Source organism: Vipera ursinii, assembly GCF_947247035.1.
Source record: "Vipera ursinii genome assembly, chromosome: 4".
Taxonomy (NCBI): domain Eukaryota; kingdom Metazoa; phylum Chordata; class Lepidosauria; order Squamata; family Viperidae; genus Vipera; species Vipera ursinii.
The window spans coordinates 23,738,047-23,754,290 of record NC_139514.1 but is presented as its reverse complement, the minus strand read 5'-3'; the positions used below and the strand labels follow the sequence as shown (position 1 = coordinate 23,754,290).

Genomic DNA, 16,244 nt, shown 5'->3' with positions numbered 1-16,244 from the left:
AATTTGTATTAGGGAGTAATAAAGGTAAAACGTTTTGCCTATCATGTCCTACATATGTAATTATTCATATTTCATATTTCTAAACCAGGGGTAGGCAACTTTGGCTCTTTTATGACTCGTGGACTTCAACTCCCAGAATTCCTGAGCCAGCCATGCTGGCTCAGGAATTCTGGGAGTTGAAGTCCACAAGTCATAAAAGAGCCAAGATTGCCCACCCCTGTTCTAAACCATCCTCAGAGAGGAATACTTGGACTTAACCAACCCATTAAGTTCCTAATTGTTTAAAACAAGTCCCCAAATTTGTAAGCTCTCTTTAATGCTGTGATCATCAGCTCTACAAAGGACTGTTTATTTGTGCAGGCTTTTTTTTAGCGTTCTGCTATGTCAAAGCAAATGTTTCAGTGAGCAGGCAATGCAGACTTTTGCCCTTTTTATAAAGATGGCTGTGTAGTCACTAGTTTCTCTCGCTATGATAGCCACCAACATTTACAGACCCATTCTAGGTTTTAGAGAAAGGCTGCACTGTTAAGATGCAGAGGATAAAGGTGTATGTTACTTTTTCTGTTTCCTGGCAGGCCACCTGAGGGGTCTGGAAAGTTCTTGAATCTCAAAGCAACTGGACTGTTTTTTCCTTGAAAAAGATGTTTCACTTCTTATCCAAAAAGCTTCATTGGTTCTGGCAGGATGGTGGGGGTGGGGTGGCTGACCCATGAAGCATCTTATCCCCATCTCTTTTATTGCACATGGATGGCTTGTTTTTTTAATTTATGATTTTATTGTCTAGCTTGTATTGTAAACTGCTTTGAGGTGTTTTCGAATGGATAGTGCTATGTGAGGGTGTACATGCACACTCAGGCCTACCTTGACAGAGGTGGCAGATACTAAGAAGCACATAGAAATTCTCTGCTGCAAATGATCTCTGGTGTGATGATAGAGCCCAAATTTATACTATGAGTAACCATAAGTCCCAATTTATGCTGTTTTATTTCAAGGCCTCTAAGTGGAAGTTCTTTGTGTCCATCATTGTCTGGAATCCTTAAAATGGCCTATTCTGTAGTTAGGTTTGAACTAAAAAAAGATTAAAAAAAATAGGAACACAAGCGCTATTAGAAAATGAAGGTATAATTAAAATCTTTTATGTTATTCATATGCTAGAAAGGTCATGCAGCATAGCTTTCTAGTTGCAAGATCTGTTGAGCCGAATTCAAAACTATTAATATTCATGCAAACCATTTATCCCGCCAAATTGTTTTCAGATTTACTATACGAGTTCATTCTTTCAAGATTTTACTTGTGGGAATCACCAGATGTTGGCTGATTGCCCAGTCCTAGATTTTTCTTAGTCTGAGTACTTTTAAATAGGGGAACAGGAGTCGTTGGAAACCCACAATGGAAAATTGATATAATGTGGCATGGGGCAAAGATGCATCAATCAGAACTCTTCCTAATAATAAATTTAGAAAAGAAGTAATTTTTTTAGCCCCAGTAGGGGCACTGAGAAATAAAAGATTAGATGCATGCCTAAAGAAACCTTAAAATTGACTGGGGAAAAAATGAGTTTAAAAAATTGCACTCTTTTCAAAATCTGTCATTTAATAGCCAGATCATGGTTGTGTTGAGAAGAAAAGGCATAGCACACTAACATGGAATGGAGTACCGCTGAAACAATACAGCCAGCTGGAACAGTGAACAGGAATATGGCATAACAACTATCTGCATAGCACATTTATGTTCTATAATATATTTGTTAAAAATATCAAGGGATTCCACTGCATTTCTAGCTTCGCCAATAGGAATCTGAATTCTTCCTGTGAGTTTGTCAAATTGCTGGGGACAGTAATGTTCAAAATAAAGAACTGATGTGCAAGTAGCAATAGACTTGTGCTACAAAGCTTGAATTTTAACTGTTCCTGTTTTATGTGAGGGGCTTTTGTGCTTGATGAATTTTGTCCTCTCGAAAGCATCTTTTGAATAGAATAGAGCTGGAAGGGACCTTGAAGGTCTTCTAGTCCAGCCCCCACTCTCCTATACCTATACCATCTCAGACAAGTGATTGTCTAGTCTCTTCTTAAAAATCTCCAGTGATGGAGCACCCACGATTTCTGGGGGTAAACTATTCCACTGGTTGATTGTCTTCACTGTCAGATAGTTTCTCCTTAATTCCAGGTTGCTTCTCTCTTTGATCAGTTTCCAACCATTGTTTCTCGTCCTTTCCTCTGGTGCTCTGGTGAAAGTGACCCCCTCTTCTTTGTGGTAGCCCCTCAAATACTGGAATACTGCTATCATATCTCCCCTATTTCTTTTCTTTAGACTAGCCAAACCCAAGTCCCACAGCCATTCTTCGTATGTTTTAGTCTCCAGGTCTTTGATCATCTTAGTTGCTCTTCTTTGAATTTTTTCCAAACTCTCAACATCTTTTTTGTGATATGATGACCAGAATTGGCTGCAGTATTCCAGGTGTGGTCTTACTAGGGTTTTATAAAGTGGTAGTAATACTTCGCGTGATATTGATTCTATGCCTGTTTATACAACCCAGGATTGTATTAGCTTTTCTGGTTGCTGCTGCACACTGCTGGCTCATTGTCAAGCGATCGTCCACTAGAGGACTCCAAGATCCCTCTCACAGTTACTGTTTTTAAGCCAGATCTCGCCCAGTTTGTACTTGTACCTTTGATCTTTTCTGCCTAAATGTAAAACTTTGCTTTTCTCCACATTGAAAATCATTTTGTTGGATAGGGCCCATTGTTCAAGTTTGCCTAGATCTTTTGAATCCTGAGTTTGTCTTCTGGTGTGTTGGCTTCTCCTGTCAGTTTGGTGTCATCTGTAAATTTGATGAGTTCCCCTTCAACTCCCTCATCTAAGTCATTGATGAAGATATTGAAGAATACTCTTCTAGGGTGGTGTATCATTTCCAGAAATAAATCCTCCATGCTGGAATCAGTTTGAAGTATCCTAGAGTATCCTAGATACAGCATTTGTTTTGTCCAGTATTCCATTGAACTGCTTCTAGTTTGCAGGATTTACTTCTAGGAACTCCCAAATTGCCTCTAGAACTGTGTGACTGGAAAGAGGTTTGATGTCATCTGCTGGAAGAGCGGAAAGTTCCAAAGATGTATGGAACACTCTATGCCCAATCAAGTGAATTATGCACCGCCCTATAAAGATGGTGGTTTACAGCTATTAATTTCCTTTTGAAAAAATGTATTGCAATAAATGTAATTCTTGACTTAGGACCACAATGGAGTTTTACCCACGTGATCAGACCCAATTTAACTTCTTTTGTTTGTGATGATCGTTAAGCAAACCAATGTATTACCATGGGCTGAAAAGGTTGGAAACTGGCAAAAAACATAATAAAACAGTCATGTAACTACAGAATCCTACAATCACCTGTATGGGGGGGGAGCATTGTAACTTTGAATAGTTGCTAAGTGACGTCTTTAAATAAGGAACTCTCAACTTTCTTAGTAGCCTTTCTTACAGCCAGATTTAGTGCCTGAATAGCCATTAAGTTTCACTGGGTTTCATATCAATAAAGAGGATTGCAATTCTAATTAATCATGTTTATAAACCTTCCTGTCCTTCAAACTTTTAATTCTAATTTTAATCTCTCAATATTCTCCATTTTCTAATTTGATAGCTCTTAGCATTTATTAGCCCCCCCCCTAGATTTAGGGCTAATTTCAGCTATTTTATAGCTCAAGATTTTACATACTTAGTACCTTTTAGTGGGTTTTTTTCCCTACTTACTTCCAACCCTTATTCAAATTCCTGCAGTGTAATCTAGCTTGTTTATAGATGAACTGTGGTTTTTGACATTGTGCAACATGGAAAGTGAACTTGAGAAAAGAAAAAGAGATCCATATAACCTCTGTTTATTGTGAAACAATGAAGGCACTGATTAGGCAATTGTTTATACATGAAGTCTCTTCAATATAAAGGGACTGCATATTGCATTCCTTAAGATGTACACATTTAACATGATAAAAAAGCCTACTAAGAAAAAGAGAGATAATTTTATGGCACATTCATTCCAGTCATTCTTTAAACCTGCTGGCACTCTCCAGATTGGGTGAGCCTACAGCCAGGCAGCCATTCAGCTGGGAATTTTAGAACAGTGAGAAAGGCTGCTATAAGCCCTCATGATGTAAAGATTATACTTTGTCAAAATATTGTTTTAATGTTAAGTCATAAAAAGTAAAATATTCATCAGGTAGCCCCAAGGTGACTCCTCAAATTTAAAACCATTCAGCCAATACGCCTCCCAGTTACTGTGGACTACAGATCACTGATGTTTTCTATAACATTCCAAGATATTAAGCTCTGATTCAAAGCACCTCTTTTAATGTGTTATATTTACATACGTATCTGAAAAGTTTATTCTATATTTGAGAGGGACAAATAAATGTGTGCACCGCACCCCTCTTTGGATTCAATTACAACAAAATATGGAGTGCATAATATAGCACCTGTCCGCTGCTATTTAAAGCAGCCTGTCTTTTCCTGGGACAGTACCACAGCTTGCATTCAGATAATCCTGGAAAAGATGTAGCTGCTTTAAAGAACTGAACAGATGCTGTGTTGAGTATCCTGAATTTTCTTTTTTGGATTAAATCTAAGCATTGCACAACCCTTATGAAAATAATGCCCAATGAGTGAAAGTTAGGCTACGCAGTAAAAGTTTCCAAGCCAGAGTACAGCCAAGCTCTGACAGCAGCTGACTTCTTGATCCAAAGACATGGATTTGAGGATTCGGTCTGCCAGTTCTTTATCACCATTTTACAAAAACAAACAAAAAACCCTCCAGTTCATAGTTGCTGTGGTAGCTGCTTACAATTCAAAGCTGTTTGGAATTATCAACTTGCCAAGGTATGATAAATGTTGGAGCAATAAAAAGATAATGTATTTTTCCATGATTCTGAAAACCTGGCAGTTATTTAGAAACTGCTGAAATAATCCAAGATTTAAAATCATTCTAGCTATACGGCTAACTGCAATGCCAAAAACTCTAGGCTTCAACAGCCTTTAATGCTGAATGTAGAACCAGCTCTGTAAATATCACTTCAGTAATCAGGAGTCTTACCCTGAATCAATGAAAGCAACATAGAATGCAGATACTCCTATTATTTGCAACAAAAGGCAGAAATTCCTTGCATTCTGCAATAAGATAATCCCACTGTGGTTATCTTCCTTCTTTCTTCAACATATTTTCTCAATGTTAAGAGACTCAAACTTCAATACTTGACCTGTCTTCAGACTTCTGAGAGCCTGAAACTGTCCAGAGAGCTAAAGGAGACTCCATCCAAGTCGATTGTGATGTCAAGTTGCCATTAAACACGTCATCTATTGAAACTGCAAGATAATATAAATACATATGTAATGTTTTTTAAAAAAGTAAACTTCTCCACCCTAACCAAATATATTGATCCAAAAAATTAATATTTTCCAGATATTCCAGTTCGCTGGATGTTTAAAAACTGAAAAAGTGTATAAACCTAATGGTTTGTAAACTCCCGCTTATATCTTACCATGTTGTAGAAACACAACCCATTGTGTCTTATTCAGCAAACAGCAATGCCTTACTGCAATGTGTGAACTTAATCATAGAATAAAGCTGTTCTACCTATGAAGAATGTAATATTTAAAATATCATAGTAGTTTACCAACTCACCTCTAGAGATAATGCTGAACTTCCTGTCTGAACAGCTGTTTGAACGCAAATTTGGTTCACTCATTTTATCCAGAAATTTAGTTATAATTTCTTTCTTCTCTGGATTGGTACTTGACAAATTAAGAACTTTCCCATTCATTGAAACAGTGCTCTTGCTGAACCCAAACCAATAAAAGAAATCAAATAAGGCATCAGTTTTGAACTCATAGGAGAAACTTAAACTTTCTTCATTAACCAGATAGGCTTCCGAAGGAAAAAACTTCTTTACAACATCTTGAAAGTTAAACTGTACAGAGAAAAGAAAAATGGTTATTGATTGATTGATTGGCCTAATGCTCCAAGAATGGATGCAGCCCTTAAAAGCCTCCCCAACCTTGGAGCTCCTTACAGCTACCATTTCTGAAAACTAACTTCATGGTTTCTTCCCATTTTGAACTAGGAAATGCATTATAATTGTAACTCTATATTTAACATACAATAACTTCTAAAAAAACTATGCTTCTGAACACTTAGAAAAGAGCTTTCAAAATTCTAGCCATATTTATTCATGACATACTATCTCTCACTTCACCAAAAACTAAAATGAGACCCCCCCGCAAATTGTTCAGCCATATAAACAAACAAACAAACAGGTGATTAACTTGGATGACAGCAGTAGTATTAAATCTCAATGCCTTAAACAGTTGAGTTTCAGTTAGCCTTTGTATCTTTATAACTGAAGATTAGCTGTTACATTTTCGTTCCAGAATGGTAAATAAAATCTGATACCAGCAATATTAACAGGTGACTACTAATGCAATTTGTCTACATTTTTCAGCTTGAGATCTGATTTTAAACGACAGGCCTCATGGCTATTACAACGTCTGAATTCATTCTTGGACTGTTCTGCTTCTTCCTCTTCTGCTCTGTACGTGGTATTGCCAAATATTATATAGTCTTCCAGAAATTTGGGAGGGCTTAGCAGTATACACGAGACAGTAGTATTAAGGTTGCTGGAAACATTGTAGAAATGCAATTTGTCTGTTACCAAATTCCATTTTAAATTGCTTTTATCAAATTTTAGTAACAATTTGTTGCTGGAACTTTGCACTTTGATATGGCCCAAGGGCTAATCAATTTTAATTTGTCTGTTACCATCGTTTAAAATGGCCATCAGAAAGTACCATATAATAATGCCTGCTTGGGTATACTGTATTTTACAAAATGGGGGAGGGGGGAAATAAAGCACATCTCCACACAGACCATCAGAAATGTTGCCATCCACTAACTTTTATGCATTTAGCAACATACATGTAGACATGTTCTATCACAAAGAATCCTAGAGCTTAATTTAAATCTGTTTTTGGAGCATGTTTGAGCTCCAGCTCAGGTTTTAATAACTGTTGGATAATTAGGCCTGAGCTGCTACCTAGCAAAATATTAGAAAACTTGAATCCACATTCACTTGTCCCTGTCTTTGGGTAGATTTATGGTTGTATGAATATCCTTCTAGGGCAGGGGTAGGCAACCTTGGCTCTTTCATGACTGGTGGACTTCAACTCCCAGAATTCCTGAGCCAGCCATGCTGAGGGGAAAAGGAGAGGTTTCCAAACTGAGCCAGATTGGTTCAAGAATTCTGGGAGTTGAAGTCCATGAGTCATGAAGAGGCCACAATTCCCCCATGCTGGCTCAGGAATTCTGGGAGTTGAAGTCCACAAGTCACAAAAGAGTGGCTTACCTCTGACCTAGGCCTAGGCCGCTTTATGACTTGTGGACTTCAACTCTCAGAATTCCTGAGCCAGCATGGCTCAGCTTGGAAACCTGTCCCTTTCCCCTCAGCATGGCTGGCTCAGGAATTCTGGGAGTTGAAGTCCACCAGTCATAAAAGAGCCAAGGTTGCCTACCCCTGATCTAGGGGAAAGACTTTGCTTTTCTAATTTATCCAAAGAACAATGTCCTTTGCTCCTTAAAACTTATCCAAAATACTAACTTGAAGATAGCAAGCTTACATTAAACAAAAAATCTGCCCAACTCACTTGAAGTTTATAGCTTTCCCCAATCACAGATGAGATTACATTGTTCATGCTATTCTCCATCTGCCTTCTCATCTTTGGGTGTCGAGTATTCACAAGCAAAGCGTATGTTTTTTCTAAAGGGATTTAACATTGGTAATGTAGACAATAATAATAAACATTTGCAGATCTCAAATATTTTTCTTACTTATACATAATACAGTTTTGCCCCGAGTGGTTCTATTCACTACAAAATAAGCATTTCTTAAACTATTTTTTCTTATCCTGTACATTCCTAAGAAGGCATTTTTATGGGGAACAAGTCAGCCTTCTTCAGACTTCCTTATCGCTTTCTAAAATATTTTCTTATCTTGGTGTTGTTTAGAAACAATTTCATTCAGTACAGGTAAATATGATGTTTGAATTCCCTCCTATTCAGTTATGTTTGCCCCACAACTGGGCATTTAAGCAGGATAGAAATGCCTTCATTTTACAACTTTTCAAGAAATTTGTGGTTTTATATCTTTCATTTTAAGTGTTTATACTGAATTTCAGTAAAACCACTTTTAACAGATTCTTAGGGGGAGAGGATGTCCATTACTTTTAACTACATAATATATATGAAAGTCATTGTGATTTGTGTCATTAATGTAATAATGCCATGTGGTAAATGAGGCAAATCACATCATATATCTCCATTTATGACATTACATGTGGACTATTTAAGATTAACCAATCTGCCTGATGAAAATTGGGTCTGTTGCATTGGAAATAAACTAAATAGGGCTTTCTAATAACACTACAATTATTAATTTTAATTATAATTATTCTAATGGGTTAATTGTAAATATTTTTATAATTAATATTGTTAGTATTGTTATTAAAACAAGAATGTGGAATATAAGTTTTATAAATAAATCTGTTAGGGTTTTTCTGTTTTGCTTAATTATTAACAGGTTTATTGATGTTTCAAGGTTCTTGGTCAGTTAAATTGTTTTATTGCCTTCTACTATAAATGATTTTTATCTTAGGAGAGCCAAAATAATAACTTTTCAAAACAAGTAAGCCACATCAGAGAATTCTTATTTAAAGTCTATTGTATAGTTCATTGCTTTTATGCTACATATTTCTGATTTAGAGTTTAATACTGAACAGAATTCTTCTCTGACTTTGTAAGACTATTTTATTATCCTGTTCCACTTTAGTAAATCTTATGAATAGCACCTTTGTTGATATAACAAGCTCAACTGCTGTTAAGTTATATAGACTACTCCATTTTCTTGCAGCTGGCTGGAGAAAGGCTTGGATTCAATTAAAGGTGCTATTGTTTTACTTACAGAATCTCTTACAGAAAAGCAACCTACTTAACCATATGTAAGAACCCAAGGTATGTAAAAACACTTTCATAAGCAACATGCTCCTTAGGAAGTTGGCATTTTAAAACATTACTCTATTAGAGCAAAAGCCATGTTTTTATAAAATTAAAATATTTCATACCCTTACAATCTAATCTTACCAGTCTCACAGAGACATCACAACCTGCCCCTTTACCCCAATTCAATCATGCCATTTTAAAGTAAGAATCCAATTATCTTTTTATAAGCAAGGCAGTCAGCCTGTACATTTTACAACAGCCTTATGATACATACCTTTTGTAGAATTATGTTTTGTTCTGACATTAATGAAAAACACCAATGGCCGACCCAGTATAGTCTCTCTGTAGTTTTTGTAATCATGATGGCTATTCAACTCTACGTGCCTGTTGAAGAAAATAAAGTGTAAATATTCAGGCATTGATTAAGTGTAGAATTTAAAAATGCAATTTTGTGCAAACTCATGATAAGTTCTTGAAGGCAATTTAAAAGCAGTACATGTAGCGTGACTTTTTTGTGCATTGCTGGGACGGGTGTGGCCTCCATATGATGCAACTGGCCTGCGGGCCGGCAGTTTGACACCCCTAATAGTTTCTTTCAAATCTCACAGTCTGTCCCACCATAGATTTGTATGGCCTATCCCATGTGGGAAAAGGAGTTAATAAATGTGTTAAAATTACAGGAGGAGCAAAAAAAATGGAAAAGATAATTTATGGAGGATTGCAGGACAACTAGAAGCAGCAGCATTTCAGTCACAACTGAGATGACATTAGTCCTGACCCCCAAGTCTTCCTCTTTCTCCAGAAAAATAACTGGAAAAAGAGGAAATGGTAGCAAATGCAGACTATCATACAGAATAGAAGGTCTATGTAAAGCTTCAAATTCACTCCAAGAAGTGTTTTGCAACACACTGGGATGCAAATTTACCACTTACCTGTAATTACTTAAAGCAACTACCTTTTTTTTAGGATTATTATGACAACTGCATGATCCCAGAAAAAGATACAGCAGCTTTAAGGACTTGTCTGCACTTTGATGTGCTCCAAAGGACTTTTTTTTAATAAAACCCTTAGCACTGAATACTTCTAGTGGATATAGTAAATCAACCTAATGGCTTAATGTGAAACAGACCCATAGGAAATCACAGTCTCTGTATGTCAGGGTGGCTTGGAAATGCTGTTTTGGATAATTTATACCTTAATATATCAAAACAGGATGTACACTGATTCTGTCCAAACCTAAGTGGAGAATATAGGCATAAAGAGTTTAACAGCTGAAAATCATTTATAATTTGATTAGTCAAAGACAGGATGCATGCAACTCAGGTTCAGATGACACTAGCCTCAAAACAAGGGAGGGAATACTGCTAACCTACAACTTTTATCAGTCCCAGATTGTCTGCCTAATGTTGAAGGATGCTGGGAGCCAAAATTCAACAATATCTGAAGGGTCATAGGTTTTCCATCCTTACACTAAATTTATTAGCAAAAACTATTTCTATGCTTTTCCAATTGGGAGGCAGAGATAAAGGCACGCCAGCAGAAAATTCCAAACAGAGCTGTTAGCCTAATCCTGTATACAGGTAGTGCCCGACTTATAAATGCGTGTTTAATGACTGTTTGAAGTTACAACAGCTCAGAAATTATGCTTTATGGTCTGTCATATTCTTCTGGCTCTTGTAAAATGTTGTTTGCACCCATGCCCCGCAGTCACGTGATCATAAGCTGGATGTTTGGCTCATGTGATTGCCATTTGCAATCTTCTTTGCTGGCTTCCACAGAAAGTCAACGGGGAAGCAGGTTGCAAACTGCTGCTGCTGCCTGATGATTTCCCCTCTCTTCCACTCATGGGGGGGGGGGGCAGAAATCCTTTGTCAGATTGCAGAAATTAAGCTCAGATCTTTGGGATCCAAGCTGAATTTCTGCAGCCCACCATAGGAGTTCTGTTCCATGAACAGAGAGGAGGGGAATTCCTGCACTGGGCTGGAAAAATGAAGCTTGCATCCTAAAGATCTGAGGTTCATTTCTCCAGCCCAGTGTAGATGTTCCCTCCATGTATGGAGGGCAGCTGTCTTGCTTTGGCCACTTAATGACTCCTGAAGTTGCTTAACTTTCTGAGCATCAACATCAGGGGTTCCCAAGCACCTGGTCTGTGGACTGGCATCCATCCGTGGCATGCCAGAAACTTACACTTAGGCAACAAAAAGTACACATATAGATTGGGTGAAACCAGCCTTAATAGCAGTAACTGTGAGAGCCAATCTTGGAGTCTTAGTGGACAATCAATTAAATATGAGTTAACAGTGTGCTGCGGCAGCCAAAAAAGCCAATGAAATCCTAAGTTGCATTAATAGAGGGATTTAATCAAGATCACATGAGGTACTAATACCACTCTATAAAGCCTTAGTTAAGACTACACCTCTAATACTGCAATCTGTTCTGGTTTCCACACTATAAAAAAGATGTTGAGACTCTAGAAAAAGTGCAGAGAAGGGCAACAAAAATGATTAGGGGACTAGAGGCTAAAACATATGAAGAATGGTTACAGGAACTGGGCATGGCTAGTCAGTGTTCCAATATTTGAGGGGCCATCACAGAGAGGAGGGGATCAACCTATTTTCCAAAGCACCTCTGAAGGCCAGACAAGGAATAACAGATGGAAACTGATCAAGAAGAGATTCAATCTAGAAATAAGGAGAATTTTTCTGACAGTGAGAACAATCAACCAATGGAAGAGTTTGCCTTCAGATGCTGTGGGAGTTTCATCACTGGAAGCTTTCAAGAAGAGACTGGACTGCCATCTGTCAGAAATGGTGTAGGGACTCCTGCTTGGGCAGGGGGTTGGACTAGATGACCTACAAGATCCCTTCCAACTCTTATTCTAACTAAATTAATTGCATACTACAGTATGCATTTATCTAGCTTAACTAACATTTCCCCTGTAATGGCTGACAACACTATGGTATATATTTTCCCCTCTCCAGAAACAGTTTAGTTATAGAAAATTTTATTGTTTAGAAATAGAAGTAGTTATTTTGTAAGCATATTGCAGCAAAACTGCAATGTTTCATTTCTCCTGCCAGGACTAATGGATTTGATGGAATAAAAAACTGCCAGCTCCATCTAAGAAAAGTTGGAAAGGAGCTAGAAGCAATAAGTAAACAGACATCCATGAGTCAGCTAACCCAGACATACTGGTTGTCCACTGAAAATGATTCATATGTAGTACATAAAATTACAGGAAGAGTTAAGATGGTACAGTTTTCTAAAAGGAAAAAATAACGAAAAATTGAGGTCACCATTTGCAAACTCCAATTTCTCCAATTAAAAAAATAATCCATTAGCGACAAAAGCTGATATTATCATTGTTTTATGTTTATGAATGTCCTTCCTTCATGTTTGCTTTTAAAATAAGCATATGCCTATAGCCATGTCACCTAGTTTGCTCCTCCTACATAAACTGCACCTCTATTTGGTTTATTACTATGGTCAGGCCAATAAGCCAAAAACACTTACTGTACCTGTTCTAACTTCTGGAATACATAAGCCTGTATAACAGCCTACAACAATGTTAGATTCCAACAAAGTGGTCCTGTAACAGGCCCTTGTTCATAATAACTTCATCTCATGGGTTTCTGCATGGAGGCAAAGGACAACATGTGTATGATATCATCACACAAGATTGCAACTTACTTAGTCTACTTGCATAAGATCATCAAAAAGTAAGTTTTTCTTCAGTCAAAAAACAAATACCAAGTTAACTTTAGGGTTTATATTATAACTTTCTTGTCTTTCTCACCTCCAAAAGATGAAAACCTTTAACCATTTTATTTATTTATTTATTTTATTTTAATTCCATTTATATCCCGCCCTTCTCCGAAGACTCAGGGCGGCTTACAAGCTTAGCAGTAGCCTTCATTCTATGTATATGCCTGCTTATTAGGGCTTTCATACACCCCCCAAGCGGCATTATTACAAAGTCAGCTTATTGCCCCCAACAATCTGGGTCCTCATTTTACCTACCTCGGAAGGATGGAAGGCTGAGTCAACCTTGAGCCTGGTGGGATGTGAACCTGCACTAATTGCAGGCAGCTGGTGTTGCTTAAGGAGGCATTAGCCCACTGCTCCACCAAGGCTCAGTCATACAAACTCTTAAGGCAACATTTCAAACACATTCAGGGCTTTTTCTCCCCATATAGAGTCAACCTACCTTATTCAACTTCCTATTAGAAAATCATATTTCTTTGATTTTGTTCAGATAAGAGGTTGAATCCCTATCTCATGTTCTATTAAAGTATCTACTCTAACAGTGGTAAAATTTCTAAACTATCTACTCTAGCAGCGGTAAAATTTCTGATTTAACTTATAGAAAATAAGTGGAGTCTTCACAATTTTGACTGTTTGATTTTCACATAATTTTTAACATGTCTTTTAAATATTAAACACTGTTTAATGTTTGTTGGTCTTGGATTATTAATATCAGCATTAAATTACATTGCCTTGTGAAGAAACAGTTCTTTCAGCTAACTGGTAGGTGTATGCCAAGAATAAGTTGATGGGTGTCACCCATTGGTACTGCTGGACGAGAACCAATGACTCATTTGCTTTAGTAAAAAAGGTACTTTTCAAATGCATGTTTGTTTCCAAAGGCTACATAAGATACGTGCCATAATAATGTTCTTCCTTCATAAAGCAGGAAAAGTCACAAGTGTTTACTTATCTTTGAAAGACCAAGTTTTCATATTGTGAGCTTTATCAGACAACAAAGAAAACAAAAGTATGCAATTCTGTCAAACAATTCTGTTACACAATTCTGTCAAACACATCAGGATCAATTAACAAAGAAGCCATAGGCTACTTGTTTTACATATAAACCCCTAGGCAGAAATTTTTAGAATGTCTTAAAGGAAGCTATACAATAATAAAGCCTCATTGCTGTAATGACTACACACTCATAACTGGTGGGAGGGGAGTTTATTAATAAAAGCATAGCTTAATTAGTAGTTCATTTCATACAAACAAATAGAATCCACAACAGTTCCATTAAAATCTAACCAACTTTGGAGAACCACATTGAGCAAATATTAACCAATAACCTGGTGGTATATAGCAGCATCTCTGGTAACTTCTGGCGTTTGTTTTTTTTTCCTCAGTGACTGATATTCCCATCTACCCACTCATCCAATGTCTGTCCCATTCAATGCACCACCTTTTGTGTCTTTTGTTGGTAGCCATGTCTCTAGGCTGCACTATTTAGATTCTAGATGAGACCTTTCTATCAAGGCCTCATCCTGTTCAGTTAGGTCTACTATCTGATTCCTCCCTTCAAAGCAGGCCCTGGAGCAATCATTCTACAAAGTGAGGAGTTGTGAATGAGTGGTATGCATAACACAGATAAGACTAAGAACTAGTCCAGGTAGGAGGAGTCTTTAATCACACAGTCATAAATGTCCTTCTTCAGAAAATTTATCTTTTTGTTTCTATCTCAGTGGCAGTCTTGATTGATGGAACTGGAAACACAAGTAGAGTATTACTGTATTGTAATAGGAGATTATTGCTATATTCAGAGCTGATGTTCAACATTTCCTCTATCTACTGGCTCTTTCTTTTGCTAAAGTATCAGGTCTCTTAAACAGCAATTGCATGGTGAAAAGCCTGATAGAAATAATGGTAAATACCAGTCAGTACTCTGTCAGAGAAGGCTGGCTGAAGGTCCCTCAGAATGCTGCAATTTACCGCTGGATTACTTTGTTTTTTAAATAAACTGCAGAATGTGGGGTGTCCTACATTTAATGAACATCAACTGGCAAGGTTACCCAGCAATCCTAACCACGATGTTTATTAATCAGGAAATGGCTGTTGCTTTTTACAATATTGTATATTTGTCTGGTCTCCCACTAGATCCTGGTCATCTATTCAATGTGGCTCCTAGTTTAGGACTATGGTTAGGGGATGTTTTTCCGCCATTAAACTTAATGCAGTTATTTGCGAGAAAGACTAGACCAGCTTCTCTCCTCCACGCTTCCTTTCCCTATAAAATCCCTCTCCATCTTTCCAAGTCCAACAACGGTAACCTATTCACCCGCCCTAGCATTTCATAGCCTGCAAATGATACCAAAATACCAATTCAGCTTTTAGATCATGTGAAGGACTCAGCTTTGAATTAGGAAAGTTTGGGTACAAACAATGATTAGTGGCTGGCTGGGATATAGGCCCACAAATACAGAGCCGTTTTATGAACCTTTTAGTTTTAATACCGGTTGCTAAACAGCCGGCAGGCAGCAGTGCAGCAGGTAATTTTCCCTTCTTCAAAACGGAAAGATTTCTAAGTGCCAGACCCACTTTTCTCGCGACCTGTAGGATGCGTTTCTTGTCCCCTCCATCAAGACGAGCGCGGGGGAAGGAAAATTAGAAAAGCGGCTGCTTACCTCTTGAAATAGCCGGTGAGCCTGCACTGCTGTTGGCCATCCAGCTGGAGAAACCCGTCGCTTATCACCGTGAAGCCGCCCCCAGGCCGCCGGTCGAGCGGACTCAGCACCGCCAGAGTGTCCCCTCGCAGTAGGAAGGAGTCTGGCTGTAGGGAGAGCAGCTGCCGCAGCGGTAGCACCGCCATCTCGCAGTCGCACGTCCGAAGGCTCTGCAGCTCTCCCGAAGAGACAGAGGTCAAGCTGGGCCTGACCGAGGTTGCCGGGACGGAACCGGATCCGCTCCAGGCAGCCATGGCAGTTCCGCGCAGAGAGCAGCAGAGAGAGAGAGAGAGAGAGATGCGGGAGGAGAACAGAGCTGGTGCGCCAGGACCACAGGCGTGCTAGAAATTGGCTGCCGGCCTCGGGGAAGAAATAAAAAAACACCATTAGAGCTCCGCCTCTGAACCGCCGGGGAGTAAGGGCGGAGGAGCAAACCGCTTTGATTGCTCGCCCTCAATTTGTCACCCTGCGCAGCCTCGCGGAAAACGCAGCTGCGGGGCAGAAAAGTCCGCCGGACTGTCGAGGGCGGGATGGCGACGCGCTGACCTTCAAACCTAGCCTTCGAAGGCCCTGGCTTGTTCTCCCTCACCTCATGGTTGCCCCCTGCCTCTCGCACCCTCGGTGGGGTGGCTTTATAGCTTTACTGCCCTTTTAAGTGTATTCGCGAAGGAGACTGGTTCGTTCACACGTGCAAGCCACCCTCGCGTCCCTTTCCTTGCACTAACCGGAGGAGGCTGTTTAAG

General features: G+C 38.6%; 1 protein-coding gene across 1 annotated transcript; it reads right to left on the bottom strand.

Moving 5' to 3' along the window:
- Positions 1-3,865: 3,865 nt before the first annotated feature.
- On the bottom strand, positions 3,866-15,851 carry MEDAG (mesenteric estrogen dependent adipogenesis). The gene is made up of 5 exons (XM_083362438.1): positions 15,463-15,851; positions 9,312-9,421; positions 7,687-7,799; positions 5,672-5,957; positions 3,866-5,352 (listed from the first exon to the last, which is right to left on the bottom strand). The coding sequence occupies exons 1-5, from the start codon at positions 15,753-15,755 to the stop codon at positions 5,228-5,230; spliced, it is 927 nt and encodes a 308-aa protein (XP_083218564.1). The 5' UTR covers positions 15,756-15,851; the 3' UTR covers positions 3,866-5,227.
- Positions 15,852-16,244: the final 393 nt, after the last annotated feature.

What these genes read in the sequence shown, in the direction of transcription:
- MEDAG (XM_083362438.1), bottom strand. Translation starts at nt 15,755, where the DNA reads ATGGCTGCCTGGAGCGGATCCGGTTCCGTCCCGGCAACCTCGGTCAGG. An exon ending in CTCACCGGCTATTTCAAGAG is followed by an intron (nt 9,422 to 15,462) that starts GTAAGCAGCCGC and finishes TTTCTTCAACAG; the next exon opens with GCACGTAGAGTTGAATAGCC. An exon ending in GTTCAGCATTATCTCTAGAG is followed by an intron (nt 5,353 to 5,671) that starts GTGAGTTGGTAA and finishes ATTATCTTGCAG; the next exon opens with TTTCAATAGATGACGTGTTT.